The sequence below is a fragment of the Mauremys mutica genome, chromosome 11 (assembly GCF_020497125.1).
Source record: "Mauremys mutica isolate MM-2020 ecotype Southern chromosome 11, ASM2049712v1, whole genome shotgun sequence".
Taxonomy (NCBI): Eukaryota; Metazoa; Chordata; order Testudines; family Geoemydidae; genus Mauremys; species Mauremys mutica.
Genome location: NC_059082.1, coordinates 73,402,210 through 73,421,085, shown reverse-complemented (window position 1 = coordinate 73,421,085; position 18,876 = coordinate 73,402,210). Strand labels below are relative to the sequence as shown.

Below are 18,876 nucleotides of genomic sequence, written 5' to 3'. Positions count from 1 at the left end.
TTCGACTTCAGCTACGTTATTCACGTAGCTGAAGTTGCGTATCTTATATCGATTTTCCCCCGTAGTGTAGACCTGCCCTATGTTTATGTATATACATGGTCTCATTTGGCAAAGTGTGTTAGACTGGGATAACAACACATTTGCATCTCTGCCACTATCATCCCAGTCCCATGACCATCCCAGCAACCTCCTCCTGCTGCAGCTTGTTCCCTGTAATTCTGATTCCATTCTTTCTACCCTGCCCTATAACTTACTCCCACATCCCCAGTTAGGATGGCCAGAGCAGCACTGTCCACATACCTGCAACTCCTTCAGCCAGGTGCTGGCACCCTGAGTTCCACCCCCAATTCACCCTCTTCAGCCTCAGGGCCACTAACAATGCTTCTGCATATCCCTCATCCTCCCTGGCTTCCTCCACCATCTCTCTCCTCCCCAGCCACTAACCCCTCGCCAGGCCCGAGCACAGGACCCTGTGAACCTGCAGCTCTCAGGCCACTCCAGCCCCACTGGCTCCCTTCCCCGGGTCCCACCTGGCATAGCCCTGGCGCTGGCGGCCGCACACCTGCAGCTTTCACGCTTGACCTCGGGGTAGGGGTCGAGGAGGGTGGCCTGCAGGATGCGGATGATCTCGGGCAGGTAGGGGGCCAGGGCGGCCTCGCAGAGCTCCAGCAGGAGGCCCAGGAGCTGGATCAGGGCCAGGCGCAGCTCCTCGCAGGGCTCGTGCGATTGCCCCTGCGGCGGGCAGAGGCGCTGGGCCAGGGCCGGCAGCAAGCAGGGCAGGGCCTCGGCGGGCCGGGCGCCGTGGCTCAGGCCGTGGCAGGTGAGCTGGACGGCCAGCTCCCGGCAGCGCTCGGCCGGATCCCCCACCAGGCACCGCACCAGCGGCCGCAGCAGCTGCTTGGCGAAGACCTCCTGCAGCACCAGGGCCGAGAGCGGCCGCTCCTGCACCTCGGCCCGGATGGCCCGCAGAGCCCGCAGCCGCGTATCCCGGCCGGGCTCCTGCAGGCCGCTCAGGTGCCGGCCCAGCGCCTGGACCACCTCCGCGGCCCGGCGCTGGTCACCCACAGCCCCGTCCTCGGCCATGCGGGATCGTCGCTAGGGAGGCTCAGGCCGCTCGCCGCGGCCCGTTACTAAGGACTCTGCTCTTCTAGCGGCCGCTTTTACGGCAGTAAACAAATGCTTTACGGCAATTTCAACATGCAATAAACTTTATTGGCAGCGGGCTCTGCCGGACACTGACACTAGGCTGGGGTGGGTCTCGCCCAGCAAACCGCTCCAGCGCCGCGGAGACAGTTTGAGGGAGTGATACGGGGTTAGAGAGGGAGCAGGGGTCAGTGGTTACAGTGCATAGCAGGGAGCCAGCGCTGCTGGGTTTAATTCCCATGGGGCCTTGGACAAGTCATTCTAGAGCTACCCTGCCTCAGTTTCCCCAGGTGTTAGCTGGCGCTAACAGCCTTTGCAGTGCAGTTGGGGACCCTGACGCGGTGCAGCATAAAGACTGGCCCTTAGCTAGGGTTGCCAGCCCTCCAGGATTGGCCTGGAGTCTCCTAGTATCTCCCGGTGACTACTGAAAGCAATCTAGGAGATTTTAAGCAAATGATATTATGTTATGTTGGGGGTGGGGGAATCTCCGGGAATAGCTTCAGGCAGAGTTGACAACCCTACCCTTAGCTGGTGCTGAATAATCTGTCTCCTGTGTGAAGGGCTTGCTTTGTGTTAGTATTCACCACTAATCAGAGTGAAACACTGGTTGTGTAGCTTAAGTAAATGTTGTAGGGTGCAGTCCCTTAAAAATAAGCGTCTGTGGGAATTAAAAAAGCCAAAGCTCTGTTCTTTGCTTTTTCATATAATTACCATATCTTTGGCCAGAAGGTACTATCAAAGTGCAGAGTATCATTACAGAGTGTATTGATATTAATCCCCCAAATAACTGCATCACCCATATCCTGAAAAGGGATTGCTGCTTTAAATGTTTAAAAGGACTCCAAAGGAACTTTTGGAGCCTTGTGAAACTTTGCAAGGTGATGTTGACGAATGTCAAAGCGTTTAAAATTGCTTACTAATTATTGGCCCCAATCCTGTGATGAGACCCGTGGTCGTGATCCAAGTGCAGGTTCAGGGCCTTTTTTGTAGTGTTGTACAGCAATGCTTGCATAGTGCTTTGAAGATATAAAGTGCTAATTAAAGGTGAAGGCTACATTCTTCAGAAATTGGGTGTGTAACAATAGGTATCTAAATCCATAATCTTGCAGAGATCTGGCCTTCCTCCAATCGCTCACTGCATTCAAAAGCAGCATTGCATGCTCTTTAGCCATGTCACCAGGATGGACAAAAATACCCCAGCATGCTGCTCTCAGACTCTACATTGATGTGCGAAGGGATGCATGCCTTGACCCTACCCAGCATCACCCGTGAGGCTGCCCCAGAGATTTGCGGATTAAGCTGGATCTGGGAACTTCATTCTATGATGCCTGGTACAATGTCATCATTTTGGTCACTATGGCTGGTGCATCAGTCCTCAGACTATGCACTGTTGAAAATTAGGGCATATACATAATCAAAGATGCCGAGTTACCCACATCTGGGCATTTTGGCCTAAGTGTGATGTACGTATAAAAATACGACAGTGAAAGGTTGATAATCTTGTCTCCCTCCAATGATCATGCATCTGACGAACTGGGTATTCACCCATGAAAGCTCATGCTCCAAAATGTCTGTTAGTCTATAAGGTGCCACAGGATTCTTTGCTGCTTCCAATGATCAAGTGGTGCTAGGCAGCTCTGACTATTGAAGCATGAAATATTGGGGGAAGTCTTATACTGGCTCAGTCAGGGTTTGCCCAAACTTTGCCCAGTCAAGGGGCTGCATTGGCAATTTGCTGGGATTAAGCGGGAGGCATCTCATTTGTATGATATCAAACAGATTGAGATATATTCACACTGCCCCATCCTCCATGCAAACTCCCAACAAATCTCCATGGTCCCTATGCATATCTCTCATCTGACCAATTAATATCCACTTTGTGGCGGCATTACAGTAAAACTACAATTGGGCCACAGTCCTGCAGTTTGTTGCTCACCAGCAGACCTCTGCACCTGTGTTGAGCCCCATTGACTACAACAGGACTCTGCACAGATGCAGGGGTCCACCCATGCACAATGGCTTGTGGGCCAGGAGCAAAGACTATAATGTAAAGGGATAATGGTTTCAATGTATGACTTGATTTTAAAGCCAGGGCAAAGATGTGGCTTACTGAGGCAATCACCAATATACAAAGATAAGAAGCACAAAGTGCAGTTAGGAGTTAGTATAGACAGCTGGCACAGGAAGACTTATTTCATTGCATATTTTTGAGGGATGCTGACGATTCGGCTTAGTTTGAAAATCCAGCAAACAGGCAGCATGAAGTGGATTCAGACCCGTAGGAAAGCTGAATTTCCAGACAAAATGCCTTGCACAAACCGTTAGAAAGCATCAGAAAAAAGCCACTGTAAAGTGCATTGAAATGACTACAGCGCGGGTTATTGGGACTGCAATGCTTTGAGGTGAGTATAAGGTACTGCCCAGGAAAGTCACAACAGAGATGGCTCTGAGGAATAGGACAGTTTCATTCTGATCCCCTTCCCCTCCTCCCCCCAACACGCTATAGAAACTCCAAGGCCCCGTTGTGCCACAATAACTGTTTTTCTGCATATAAAAGCCAGGGCCAGCATTGGGGGGTAGCAAGCAGGGCAGTTTCCCAGGGTGCCACGCCACAGGCATTGTGAAGCTAAATTGCTCAGGCTTCGGCTTTAGCCCCGGGTGGTAGGGCTTGGGGCTCCAGACTGCAGTCCTGCACAGAAGGACTTTGGCTTTCTGTCCTCGGCCTTAGCAAGTCTAACACCAGCCATGCTTGATGGACCCCCTGAAACCTGCTTATGCTCCCCCATGCAGGGGGGCCCGGATTCCTGGTTGAGAACCACTGGAATAGGAGATAGTCTATCATCATGCTACAATACTTCTGCATGTGTGGTGGGAGGCTCCAGGCAATCCACCACCAAAGCATTGAACAGGATGGGATGCTACAGGGAATAAAACAATACTTTAAAGGTGGCCAGATTGCAAGACGGAAGAGCCACAGGAGTTTACCAACTATCACTGGGAAAGGATGAGGTATACCAACTATCACTGGGAAAGGATGAGGTATGTGCAAGATGGGATTTTGCGTAAAGGGGACAAAGCAGTAAACCCAGCAGATTTAAGACCTAACATCTTGAGACAGATACGTAATACACTCTTGGATATTACGCATGCATGAGATGAACCCAGCAGTGGATCTACTGGCCAGACATGAATGGCTATGGAACAGTGTGAGCTGTGCAGAGTGTAGTGATCAACAACAGAAGGAGACTACATACAGCCTAACCTGACTCTGAGAAAGGGCCAGAACAGTCCTGTCTGTGTAGAGGATAAAATTTTCAAGGGTGCGGCACATTACACACATTCAAAAGAAAAACATTTACAAAATGCATCAAATGAATCTGGGACCATAGGAAGTGCCCTATTGGGTAAGAACAGTTGTCCATCTATTATCTGTTTCTAACAGTAGCCATTACCAGATGCTTCTAAAAGAGTTGCAAGATGTCCCATAGTGAACAGTTTTGGAATAACTGGCCCATAAGGGAAAACAACAAGGAGTCCTTGTGGCACCTTAGAGAGTAACAAATGTATTTGGGCATAAGCTTTCGTGGGCTAGAACCCACTTCATCAGATGCATGGAGTGGAAAATACAGGAGCAGGTATAAATACATGAAAAGATGTGAGTCCAGTTTGCAAAGTAATTCCAGTTCTGCAGACACCATCAGATTAGGCCTGAATAAAGACTGGGAGTGGTTGGGTCATTACAAAACCTAAACCTAATTTCCCCAATACTAATTTCCCCCTACTGTTACTCACACCTTCTTGTCAACTGTCTGAAATGGGCCACTCTCATTACCACTTCAAAAGTTATTTTTCCTCCCTTGGTATCCCGCTGTCAATTGAATTGTCTCATTAGACTGATCTCACACTTGGTAAGGCAACTCACATCTTTTCATGTATTTATACCTGCTCCTGTATTAGTGTCTCTTTCATTCTGTATGCAGCATAGTGCTTGTCTGACCACTACTGTGCATTAAGATAAGAACATAAGAACATAAGAAAGGCCGTACCAGGTCAGACCAAAGGTCCATCTAGCCCAGTATCTGTCTACCGACAGTGGCCAATGCCAGGTGCCCCTGAGGGAGTGAACCTAACAGGCAATGATCAAGTGATCTCTCCTGCCATCCATCTCCATCCTCTGACGAACAGAGGCTAGGGACACCATTCTTACCCATCCTGGCTAATAGCCATTTATGGACTTAGCCACCATGAATTTATCCAGTCCCCTTTTAAACATTGTTATAGTCCTAGCCTTCACAACCTCCTCAGGTAAGGAGTTCCACAAGTTGACTGTGCGCTGCGTGAAGAAGAACTTCCTTTTATTTGTTTTAAACCTGCTGCCTATTAATTTCATTTGGTGACCCCTAGTTCTTGTATTATGGGAATAAGTAAATAACTTTTCCTTATCCACTTTCTCAACATCACTCATGATTTTATATACCTCTATCATGTCCCCCCTTAGTCTTCTCTTTTCCAAACTGAAGAGTCCTAGCCTCTTTAATCTTTCCTCATATGGGACCCTCTCTAAACCCCTAATCATTTTAGTTGCTCTTTTCTGAACTTTTTCTAGTGCTAGAATATCTTTTTTGAGGTGAGGAGACCACATCTGTACACAGTATTCGAGATGTGGGCGTACCATGGATTTATATAAGGGCAATAATATATTCTCAGTCTTATTCTCTATCCCCTTTTTAATGATTCCTAACATCCTGTTTGCTTTTTTGACCGCCTCTGCACACTGCGTGGACATCTTCAGAGAACTATCCACGATAACTCCCAAGATCTTTTTCCTGACTCGTTGTAGCTAAATTAGCCCCCATCATGTTGTATGTATAGTTGGGGTTATTTTTTCCAATGTGCATTACTTTACATTTATCCACATTAAATTTCATTTGCCATTTTGTTGCCCAATCACTTAGTTTTGTGAGATCTTTTTGAAGTTCTTCACAGTCTGCTTTGGTCCTAACTATCTTGAGCAGTTTAGTATCATCTGCAAACTTTGCCACCTCACTGTTTACCCCTTTCTCCAGATCATTTATGAATAAATTGAATAGGATTGGTCCTAGGACTGACCCTTGGGGAACACCACTAGTTACCCCTCTCCATTCTGAGAATTTACCATTAATTCCTACCCTTTGTTCCCTGTCCATTAACCAGTTCTCAATCCATGAAAGGACCTTTCCTTTTATCCCATGACAGCTTAATTTACGTAAGAGCCTTTGGTGAGGGACCTTGTCAAAGGCTTTCTAGAAATCTAAGTACACTATGTCCACCGGATCCCCCTTGTCCACATGTTTGTTGACCCCTTCAAAGAACTCTAATAGATTAGTAAGACACGATTTCCCTTTACAGAAACCATGTTGACTATTGCTCAAGAGTTTATGTTTTTCTATGTGTCTGACAATTTTATTCTTTACTATTGTTTCAACTAATTTGCCCGGTACCGACGTTAGACTTACCGGTCTGTAATTGCCGGGATCACCCCTAGAGCCCTTTTTAAATATTGGCGTTACATTAGCTAACTTCCAGTCATTGGGGACCTAGAGTAATTTGAATTACTCATAAAAATTGCTTTTAAAATGACCTTGCATTTACTGATGCTGAATTTCATCTGCCATTATGCTGCTCATTTGCCTAGCTTGCTTAGGACTCTCCGGAGTTTTTTAGAGTCTTGTCTACTATTGACTAGCCTAAATAATGTTGTGTTATCTGCCAGTTTTGCCACTTAATTGTTGTCCCCTTTTTCTAAACCATTAATGGGTTTATTAAACACCAGCTGTCCTAGTTTATATCCTTGAGATATCCTCTTATTAACCTTTTACCCTGTGATTATTGAGGGTATGTCTATACTGGGAAAATGGAGCTGTGTTAGAAAAAGTGTTATCTCACATGTTTTAATTAGCATGTTGTTAACAACACTTACTGCCATCCATTGTGGACAAAACACATTAGCTGGCTGTGGTTAAGCCTCCATCACAGCTTCCTTTCACCCCAAATTAATTGCCCTTCCCTCCACACCCCCCAAAAAGCTTGGGAGAACAGGCTGCATGTCCTGAAGGTCACCAAATCTGGTCTTTGGAGACAGAGCTTTCTCAGGGTCTGGTTTGAGGGACTGGAACTAACTCCCTTGCGGAATTGAGGACCGTCACAAACATTCCCACTTTCTGTTCCAAGTGCAAGACACACTTTTCTGACCTGCCTTCTCTAACAACTACATAGCAGCACATATATTTAAAAGACAAAAACAAAGCCCTACCAAAACAAAATCTTATTGTGACGGATGAACCCTTCACTGTCAGCTGGCAAGATTTCTTAGTATGTACATTCTGGTTCAACAAAATATGGCATGTGAGGTCTTAAAGAAAAGCCAGAATCACACTGATTATTAATAGCATTGTGAAATGTACCGACACTATGCAAGGAATTATGTATGTCTACTGAAAATTTGCTTTAAAATGTGTATCAAGGCAGAGTTGACAAACTGGCTTTCTGTCATGCAAAAGAGATTTAGTCACCTGTCTGTTGGCATGTAAATTAAACATTGTAAGTTAACAGCATAGAGAGTCATTTACATATAAAGTCAATGGGAGGATGTGAAATCAACAGAGAGGCAGCACAATGGAAACTAAGCCACAGAGGTTATCTTGATTCTGGTACAGAAAGTGAACTTTGGGGGATATAAGAAGAAGGCAAAGAAAACACCACATCATTCTCCTCCTAGGAAGCAATCAAGCCGTGTGATTATATTCATGAAAATGGGACCACAAAGGGCCCTGGTTAAAATGCTGCAAAGGACATTTGTGGTGAGATAAATTCCTTTAGACAGAAGGCTAGCTTGTTAAGTTTAGTCTCTAGAAATCATGTTATGATTTTGTTCTATATGTAACCTTTGGTTTTCATTATTCTTACTATTTCTTACCTCTGATAATAAACATGTCCTTGTTTTCACTATAAATATATCCAAGTGTTGGGATATTAAGCAGGGGCGGATTCTGAGTTGAATCATACAAGCTGGTATGTACACTTTCCTCTTGGGGACAGCAGACCTGCAGTTTCTGGGAGTGTTTGGTGGATAGGAGCTGGACACTATAGGGAAATGCTTCAAAGGGGCTCGGGGTGCACCTATTGTTAACCCTCAAGGCAAAGTAAGGGCTGGCATAGCCCAGAGGAGAGTGCTTGGGTGGCTCACAGGCTGGTAGCATCAGGGAGCTGACACCCAGTTAAGCACAAGCAAGTCTCTCTCGTGCTGGAGGCAGGGGGTAACAAGGTGATGCCCAGTCCTGGGTACCCCAAGATCCTATACTGTGCACATGGTTCCACTCCTGGAAAGAAAATGTATCACATGACACAGATTAGTCACGTTCCTTATTGCACTACTGGAAGGCACTCTGGTACTATGCTGATGAGGGTTGTATAAGAAGTTATGTAGAGCAGAATGGTAGCACATTGGAACTCTGAGCCTGAGCACCTCACAAGATGACAACCTCCGCAATATCATAGGATAGAGAGGCAGTTTCTGAAAGTGACAAGCCCCAAACCATGTAGGGCTTTATAGGTTAAACCCAGCTCCTTCAGCTTGATCCAGACATTAGCTGGTGATTGTGGAGCACAGGTGTCATGTGCACGTCGAGGGAGACGTTACTGATAAGCCACCGCTTTCTGCACGAGAAGTTTCAAGGCGTAACTCCAAGTCAAGGGCACTACTGTAATCTAATCCGGGGTGACAACGGCACAGGCAGCCAAAAGGATGCAGCCGTGGTGCCAAGAGCAGCTCATAAGCACCCCTGGCAACTGCTGCTATTGGGGCAGCTGGTGATGCAGCAAGACTCCCAGGTTATGAGCCACAGAAACAGAGAACGGGTACACCTGTCACAGAGTGGCACCGATGTCATAGCTGCCATTTCCTCTGGCTAGGGTGACCCGATGTCCCGATTTTATAGGGACAGTCCCCATATTTGGGCCTTTTTCTTCCATAGGCGCCTATTACCCCCACACCCCCGTCCCCCGCTTTTTCACACTTGCTGTCTGGTCACCCTACCCCTGGCCCTTTTCTCCATCTCCTACGCACCACCCCAAAAATCAAGATCCAGATGTCCAGGGCACTTTGACGATTAGGGACCGCAGGCTGGGGGAAGGGGGGCGCCCCTCGCCGGGCGTATCTGTCTGCCTCTCTCACACCCGCTGCGGTCCCTGGGGCAGGCTGCGTGCCCCCCCCCCCCGAATCAGAGCCTGCTGTGCCTGCAGGAGGTGAGGAGGGAGGCTGTGCTTGTGCGTGACTGACAGCAGCCGGGACTTCCTGCGGGGGAGCTGCTGCTGCAGCGCTTTGTAGGCGAGCTCGCTGGGGTCGGGGGGGCAGGGCGGCGAAGGGGAACCCTCCGCTGGAGACCTGCCAGGGCCGCCGAGGAAGGGGAGCAGCAGCCAGGGCAGGAGGCGGCGGCTGCGCTGCAGAATAGCGGGAGCCCTCGCCCCCCTGCGTAAGGGAAGAGAGAGAGAAGAGCCGCTGCTGTCACTGCTCCAGCCACTCAGGTATTTATATGGCCCCTCTGGCTCCACATCCTTTCCCCACGGCTCCTCTCGTCCCCTGGCCTGGTTTGGCACCATCGCGTCCTCCTTCCTCTCTGGGTTTTGACAGCCCCTTTCCCTCTCCATCCCCCTAGCCCCCCCCCCCCCCGGCTTCGGAGCTGCTGCCCAGCAACAATGGGTTTATTGCAGCACAATGCCTGGTGCTAGTGGTGGAGGCAGGGGAGGGGGCTGCTTATTCTCTTCACCCCACCTCCACGGTGCCATTCACAAAGGCTGGGAGATGCTCTGATGGAGGGGATGTCGTCTCTGGCACTGGGACAATTGAAAGGAGAGGAGATGCCCCCTTCCCTGCCCCCTTTCCTACCCGCACCCCCACCCGAAAACAAATCCCAGTCCAGCATGAGAGTCTCCCACTTCTCTGTAAAACACACAGCTACATTCTCTCCCACATGGAGGGAGATGCTTTAAAATGAATTCTTGGGAGGAAGGGGTTTCCCTCCAAATCAGCTTTAAGACATAATCCCCAACCTTAGCCCAAGTTTCAGTTAGTTGGAGGGAGAATTGTCTCGTTTCAGATTCATTTTGAGCCAGGTTTATAAGAGCATCTGGCTCTTGTGATGAAGGATTTTGCTGTGCTGTTTTTTGTTCCAAGGGAGCATTTAAGCATCTCATCTATTGTTTTTCTTAAAAAAAAAAATATCCCTCTTGTTTGAAATTGTCCCCAGTCATGAAACATTCCTGCGGGTTGAAAGCAAACCTCAAAAGATGCTCTGAGGATGGGAATTGAGAAGAGGTGATGAAACTTAAATTATCTGATATAAGTTAATATAAATCTAATAGACCACAAACATATGCCCTTTTATTTTGTAGTCGGTGAACACACATTAATTGGAGGAATCAAACAGGTTTTTCCTTCATCACCAAACTCCTCTTTGGTGCAAGAGAGCTGCCCCATATATATTTTTAAAAAGGAGTGTTAAAGTATTTTACTAGAGTCAGATGCCCTCCATCTTCTACAGAAATCTAGGACCCTGAAGAGAGGGACCTAGACTCCATTTGTACACCGATGGGGACATTACTCTACATTGTTATCTGGCAGATATCTTTAAAACTCATAGTGTGCATGATTTATTGCACCATTGTTTTTAAATGTTGAAGAATGTCTAATAATTTGAATGCTCTTTTTGTAATTCTTGGTATGTTGATTTTGTAGAGATGACATGATTCAGTATTTGCATGTGAAGTGCCACAACTCTGAAATGTGCTAATCGTTAGCTTGTGAAGAGAAGATGTACAATATTAAAATACCTTAGTTCTGTCAAATTGCTTTGACAAAAGACTTCAGGAATTCTCTTTGATATCTAAATTGCACCATTTTCTTACCTACGTTTGTTTTCTGTTTACAAGCCTGAAGATGGCTGCTTCTTCCTCCTGCAATGTGGAAGAAGATGAGAGTCTGAAGGGATGTGAGCTTTATGTTCAGAAGCATAACATCCAACAGATTTTGAAAGAGTGCATTGTAAACCTTTGCATCGCAAAACCAGACCGGCCAATGAAGTTCCTCAGAGAACATTTTGAAAAATTAGAAAAGGTCAGTGACTTTCATGTGGCTTCTATTTCAGTTTCCAAGTGTATGAATGCAAAGGATGTTCTTAAAGTTTCATTTTTTCTTAGCATTCTGCTTTAACCTTTAAAAAAAGCTCTTAAGAAACAAACTTTTGTTTGCATATGTCTAGTGCAGTATCTGATATCATGCACAACTTTTTTGTGGGATAAGGGTTATAATTTCTCAGCAGATTGCAAGGACAATTGCACTGACTGATAAAATTGATCCAGAGAGTTATAAAAATTTATAGCATTATAACATACAGGGCCCTGTTCTCCCCTTCCATCAGAAGGACCTGCACAGCAGAGCAACGTGTGGATTCTCCCTAATCATTCCAATGTCAGGAGATGTAGTTTGCCCTTACCCCCATCGTAGAATCTCCAAGTTCTGGGTAGATCTTGGGAAATGCGCAGGGGCCAATCTGCTACTTGACCACACTGACTCCTGTCCATACTGGAGAGCACAACTCCCTCTGGAGTGGTGCTTACAGGGACTGTCTATACTTTGACTGCTCTGAAAAGGCATGTTACACAGTGTAGAGATTTGTCATCATGCTAGGCTGATCTGGAGTGCCCCCTCACAGATGAACCCTTACTTGATTTTTCCCACGCCCATGGGAATCAAGAAGTCCAAACAGACTGTTGGATGCTAAGAAGCACCTCCTTGTGGAGGGTCTCATTTATTAACAGAAAAGCCAGTACAGAGCATTCTTAGTCGATCTGTCTCTCACCTGATTCTAGTGCTCACCTTTACTCAGACTCTTCCTCAAGGGTTCTTTCAGTTTCAGTCTTTGCCTCTGGAGTTAGGACTCTTGCCCCTACCAGAGTAAGAGCCTTCTCTGGAGTGAGGGGAGGTTAGTCCACTGTGACTCTTCCCCAGGGACAGCAGGTGATCCCTGCCAGGCAGAGCCTCCGACCACTGTCTGGGAGACCCTGGCTGAGACCAGGCCCTCTAGGATACCTGCTGACTGCATCCCTCTTCCTACAAGGCTCCCCTCTCTAAGAGCATCTCTTACAGGTTCCTCATTCTGGTGGGTTCCACAGACAGCTCACCCTCTAGGCTCCCTGCTCAGCCTTCTCCAGGGAGCTCCTCCCTACTAGAGCTTCCTGTCTCCATTTAGAGTTTTCGTCTAACTAAGCTTGGATAATCGAGCACCTGGACCTAATAATCAGCCACCTGGGGTAGACAGTTACCCCTTGATGAGGCCTTCATAAGGTGGTCACGGGCAGGCTTGGCCCTGAATTCCACCCTTTATGTGGAAAAGCAGCACCGATAAACACATCCTCAGCTGGAACGCGACAGAGCTTGCCAAAAGCTATCTTGGCCTGAGAAGGAAGAGGGGAAGCATGTTGCAAAGAACTTTCTCCTCTGTGGAGACAGGATTTCCTCCAAGCATAGATGCAGAAGGGAGCATGGGGCCCTGGATCTTTAAATGTGCAAGGCCTCAATCCTGCAAAGACTTACACATGTACTTAACTTTAAGCCTAAGAGTCCTAGTGGGACTACTTGCGTGCTTAAAGTAAGTGTGTAAATTTTTGCAGGATCACGGTCTAAGTTTTATGTGGTTGCAACATGACTTCATTTTTTAAAGTATTTTTATTGTAAATGTGGAATTTCAAGTTAAAAAAAAATATGCACAGAACAAGAAATATAATAATCAGTTAGCTGCAAATGCAACCCATGTACTATATGTTGTGCATGCATTGTATATATGAGTGGCTGTGTTTACACTGCATATTAGATATATTGGACTGTCTGTATAGGATAGTATACCCCAAACTGGCGTTGTTTTAAAATAAAAAAGAACTATTTATATACTGTTGGAAACATCTTAGTGTGTACATCATGTTATGAGAAGGTAACACTCTTAGGGGAGCATCAAGATCATTAGCTGTGGCACATATATGACAAAAAAGACAAAATTCACATCAAAACAGTTTTTTCTAAACTTTTGAAAACTGAACTCCACTTCAGCACAATGAAACCAATTCTGGTCCCTCCACCTTGCTATGTATTGGTAGAGACTTACCCACTTTAATGTATACATCTTCTGAACTTTGTAGCTAGTGTGAGGGGGACGTGCATCATACTTTTGCAAAACACTGTCTTAAAATGTGCCACGCTAGTCCATATTATTTCAGTATTTTATCATTATTCTCCTTGGCTATTGGGATTATTTATTTGTATTGCAGTAGCAAGGGATCATGGCTCCACTGTGTTAGATGCTGTGCACAGAATTAGAATTTACATTGTCCCTGTCCAGAGAACTTACATTGTTTTCACTTAGGTTCTTACTATTTCAGAAGAAAGCAGTGGATAAGAGTTCATAGTAGTAAACAACCTGCCCCCATACAAACCAGTGAAAACTTTCCAGTGTTTGGAAAGCCAAAAGAGATTAGAGGCTAGATCATCTCTTATGTGAGAAAAACCCAAGCAGGACAGGAAATTCTGTGAATTTCATGTTGACAGTGGAAGGAGGCAATGTTTGCCTTAACTCCTAGGGAACAGTCAGAGGAGTCAGACCTGTAGTGCTTAAAGTTGGGTGATGTCCCAATGGGTTGTGTAGACCTGGCAAAAAAATAAAATAATTGAGCTGGGTTGCCGAGGGGTGCACTTTAAGCAATGTCTTACCAAAGCTGCTGATTCCCAGTTTATGATAGGCTTCCCACTTTTTTCAGACCACTTTAAGCACTGAGCCCCCTGAATCTACAGATCTTGGGACATCCCTGGAAACCTATAGCTTTCAAATAGTGGCTAGTCTCTGTCTCTGTATATCAGCATGACTCCCTCGATCAGCAGTCTCCAAAGACCTCCTTGAGGGGAAAGGGGTTCACATCATTGAGGGTCTTCCAATGTAGGATAAGATTGACTAGGTCAATTGTTTGGGATTGATGGGATGAACCAATGCCCTGGGAGAGTAGTCCTTACAACCGTACCCAGCTTGCTGAGCTCTAAACTCACAGGGGCAACAGTACGATGATGCTGTGGAGGCAGCACTCCCCTCTTTTCTATGCAATCATCCAAGATCCAACTGAGCTGTGTGGTCCCTCAATGAGTAGAAGCATTTAGGGTGATCAGGTCCAATAAGTTGCTAGCAACATAAGATCCTCAGCCCTGCAATGTGCACAAGTGCACAGAATAATAGAATATCAGGGTTGGAAGGGACCTCAGGAGGTCATCTAATCCAACCCTCTGCTCAAAGCAGGACCAATCCGCAACCAAATTATCCCAGCCATTGCTTTGTCAAGCCTGACCTTAAAAACCTCTCAGAAAAGAGATTCCACCACCTCCCTAGGTAACCCATTCCAGTGCTTCACCACCCTCCTAGTGAAAAAGTTTTTCCTAATAGCCAACCTAAATCTCCCCCATTGCAACTTGAAACCGTTACTCCTTGTTCTGTCATCTGGTACCACTAAGAACAGTCTAAATCCATCCTCTTTGGAACCTCCTTTTCAGGTAGTTGAAAGCAGCCATCAAATCCCCCCTGATTCTTCTCTTCTGCAGACTAAACAATCCCAGTTCCCTCAGCCTCTCCTCATAAGTCATGTGCTCCAGCCCCCTAATCATTTTTGTTGCCCTTTGCTGGACTCTTTCCAATTTTTCCACATCCTTCTTGTACTGTGGGGCCCAAAACTGGACACAGTACTCCAGATGAGGCCTCACCAATGTCGAATAGAGGGGAGTGATCACGTCCTTTGATCTGCTGGCAATGCCCCTACTTATACAGCCCAAAATGCTGTTAACCTTCTTGACAACAAGGGCACACTGTTGACTCATATCCAGCTTCTCGTCCACTGTAACCCCTAGGTCCTTTTCTGCAGAACTGCTGCCTGGCCACTCGGTCCCTCAACTGTAGCAGTGCATGGGATTCTTCTGTCCTAAGTGCAGGACTCTGCACTTGTTCTTGTTGAACCTCATCAGATTTCTTTTGGCCCAGTCCTCTAATTTGTCTAGGCCCCTCTGTATCCTATCCCTACCCTCCAGCGTATCTACCACACCTCCCAGTTTAATATCATCTGCAAACTTGCTGAGGGTGCAGTCCACACCATCCTCTAGATCATTAATGACAAAATTGAACAAAACCGGCCCCAGGACCGACCGTTGGACACTCCGCTTGATACCGGCTGCCAACTAGACATGGAGCCATTGAACACTACCCGTTGAGCCCGACGATCTACCCAGCTTTCTATCCACCTTATAGTCCATTCATCCAGCCCACACTTCTTTAACTTGCCAGCAAGAATACTGTGGGAGACTGTATCAAAAGCTTTGCTAAAGTCAAGGAATAACACATCCACTGCTTTCCCCTCATCCACAGAGCCAGTTATCTCGTCATAGAATCCCTGTCCCCATATGGAACCCCACTGAAGTGGTGAGGTTCCATATGGGCTCTGGGCATCACATGCAGAATCAGGACCCAAGAGTGCAAAACTGGTGAATCCTGCACTTTGATGGCTTGTGATGGGGTGATTTATAATTTGTAAACAAAAGTCAAGAGAATTACTTCAAAAACCTTCTATCCTGTTTTTAATACCTACCGGCACTATTATTACAGGAAACTGTGCCAAGACAATTTTAATATACCTTGTGTTTGCTGAATTATGAGCTCAACAATTGCTGTCAGAATTTGAGTTACACCAAATATGACTGTTCATACAATATTTTACTCTTGCTTAGGGAGAGCAATGAAAATATTTGGGTTTAAGATTTTGCTTAAAACATTTGGTCTAAGAGTTATTTTCAAAAAATTGGCTATTTTAGTTCATTTTCCAAATTTCTAAAGTTAAAGAAAAATCTAACTTTGTTTCTTGAGAAATGGCAATAGACTTGAATGCCAGGACATAGTCTCCAAAATTCACTGAGAAATTTTGGGATGAGAGGTGGGGTTATTGACACAAACTTGATTTACTAGCCATAGCAATTCCAGAATACAGGAATTTAAAAATAATTGCTGGGAATCATTAGTACATCTGTTTCTGTTAATTAAATACAGCAGGACCTGGTTGTCTTAGATGTACTACATCAGCTCTTACCTTATTTACTATTTTATATTGCTCCGAAGTGAGATAGGTGCCTAGCAATACAGGTAAGTCAGGATGATCCCTGCCCCAAGGAGTTTATAAACAAATATCGAAGGACACAATGCAATGGGTGACAAAACATTAGGGAGGGATTGTGAGGGGAAAGCCAGGGTGACAATAAGATTACTTTATTCTTTAACAAAGACTTCTGCACAGCACAGATTGACGATGGTTCTTAACAAAAGATCCGAATGAGAAGGCAGTGGGCTTAAAACAAAATGTGGGACCTTGAACGTCGTCAGTTTAGAGATAGAGCTTTCACAAACCAGAATAAAATAGCCTAACCAATCATGAGTACAGCCCCAAACAGTCCATTTCTTCCAAGCCACCTCCTCCCCAAATGCCCAAGGGAAGAAAAAGTGGACTTTGCAGCATTCCTGGAATGTAAACAAATCCTGGGTCTGTTGGATCAAAGGTGCAGTTGTTTAAGCCAAACATTAGTCACAGAGAACACACCTATAGTGTTGCTAAGGGAATATCTCTTGCCCAACAAAGGATAAAATGTTAATAAAACCCTTGTTTACTGTTACAGCATTAAACTGTTAAGTGTGGTCTGGGGTTCCATGGAAAGGTCTTGCTGACTTATTTTCATTGTAACAACTGCCATTAAAAATCTTGAACCTTTTGTTGAACACAAAAAAGGACAGAAAACAGTTAAAGCATTTGGAACTTAAAGAATTAATTAAGGTTTTCATTTGAACAATTTCCCTTATTCCCATTCTCTTTAGCTATACAGACTCCTTTATAGGGGGATACCTCTGCTTGATGGACTTCTTAGATGATATTAACTGTCCTTTTTGCGGAAAAGAGAAATAACTTGTCTGGTTTCCTTAAGGACAAAACCAACCAAACACACACACCAAGGGAGAAAGAAAGGATAGCAAAAGAGCGAACCTAGTTTCTGTCTCTAATGTTAATTCTTGCTTGCATCCTAGCTGCTGGAAATGGCAGGCAGAGCATACTATCTTATCAGCCACTCTGGGTATGTCTACACACTGCAATTAAAAACCAGAGGCTGGCCCATGTCAGCTGATTTGGGCTTGCAGGGCTTGGGCTGCAGGGACTGGACCGGCTTCTCCGGTGACGATTTAAAGGGTCCAGGGCTCCAGCCGCTGCGGGGAGCTGCGGGCCCTTTAAAGCACCGCCGGAGCTCCTCGGGCAGGGATTTAAAGGGCTTGGTGCTCCTGCCACTGCGGGGAGCCCTGAGCCCTTTAAATCGCCGACGGAGCTCCGGCAGCGGGGCTCGGGTGGCGCAGTGGCAGGAGTACCGGGGATTTAAAGGGCTCCGGCAGGGATTTAAAGGGCTCAGGCCCGCCTCTGCAGCTGGTAGGTCCGGGATGATTTAAAGGCCCTGGGGATCCCAGCCACAGCCTTCTGGCTGAGGTCATGCCTCTTTCGGTTGAGGCCATGCCCCGCTCAGGACTCTGGTGTATCAGTAAGTCCTTTAAGTTACTTTCACCCCTGGCCTTCAAGAACCATTTAATTTGGTGTCTTTGGCCAAGTACCATATTTAGATCTCCCACTTCGCAAAGAGACTATATTGAATTTTATTATTAGCAACTTTACTTTTCCATTTATAAGGTATACCCATCAACAAATTCCTTCAGCACATATACGCAGAAAGAAAATGAAATACATGGTAATATATTGGCCAAATGCCAAATAAAGGGCTGAAACCTCCCACCCAGAAAGCACTCCTGAACTCTCTCATACCCTGCTAGCCAAATTCTCTTCTCCAATAGACAGTATAGAGAGATGAGCTTCTTAATCATTGTTAGTTTTAAATAAACAGATGTCTGAGCAGCGGTGATTATTATATAATGGGGCCAGTTTTGTGGGGTACTGAGGATCTCCTGTCAGGTGATGAGTTGCTCTCAATTTCTGCTGACTTTGGTGGGAGAGGAGGGCACTCAGCGTCTCACAAGAGATGCTCAACATATTGTATGAGCGGGCCCAGTATTTTCAAGCATCACTGTAGTCAGTAGCTCTACACCTAAGAAATTATTCTGGTCACTTTACCAGTGTATGAAACAGCTTCTAAGAACACTGCTTTCCAACAGGAATACAGGATTTTCTCCAATCCTTACCTACTAAGTAATAGAATGCAATAGGATTATCTGTGCTTGCTCCATTTGGAGATCCCCAGATAATATTGCACACATACCTCCTACCTAGAAAGAGAAGGAACCAAATCATATCAAGTTTACTATTAACATAGGGCTGAGATTTGCTGAAATATCAGTAGTAAACTGATGCACAGTTGTTAAAATATTAGCTTGATAATAAATGCTCATACACCTAGGGCCCTAGCTACCCAAGTGTCAGACCATCTTTCTGTAGCCATGACCTCTCACAATAGCTACATTCCTTTGCAGCAATAAGGTTTTCAGCCAGTAGTGGGGAGACTCTTGAGCTTGGTAGACAGAACTTTCACAGGAAGCAGATGAAAATAATGGAATTCACTCCCCGGATGACTATTAACCTTCC

At 45.7% G+C, this 18,876-nt stretch overlaps 2 protein-coding genes across 3 annotated transcripts in view; one reads left to right on the top strand and one right to left on the bottom strand.

Moving 5' to 3' along the window:
• DNAAF5 (dynein axonemal assembly factor 5) overlaps positions 1 to 1,152 on the bottom strand; it is a 44,015-nt gene extending 42,863 nt beyond the window's left edge. For both annotated transcript variants that reach the window (XM_044980636.1, XM_044980637.1), the window contains exon 1: positions 531 to 1,152. In XM_044980636.1, coding sequence (XP_044836571.1) covers positions 531 to 1,083 — 553 coding nt within the window. In that variant the 5' untranslated portion in view covers positions 1,084 to 1,152. The remainder of the gene's footprint in view (positions 1 to 530) is intronic.
• Positions 1,153 to 9,515: 8,363 nt separating this feature from the next.
• PRKAR1B (protein kinase cAMP-dependent type I regulatory subunit beta) overlaps positions 9,516 to 18,876 on the top strand; it is a 120,883-nt gene continuing 111,522 nt past the window's right edge. Inside the window, exons 1-2 of the mRNA XM_044980545.1 lie at positions 9,516 to 9,705; positions 11,110 to 11,293. Coding sequence (XP_044836480.1) covers positions 11,117 to 11,293 — 177 coding nt within the window. The 5' untranslated portion in view covers positions 9,516 to 9,705; positions 11,110 to 11,116. The remainder of the gene's footprint in view (positions 9,706 to 11,109; positions 11,294 to 18,876) is intronic.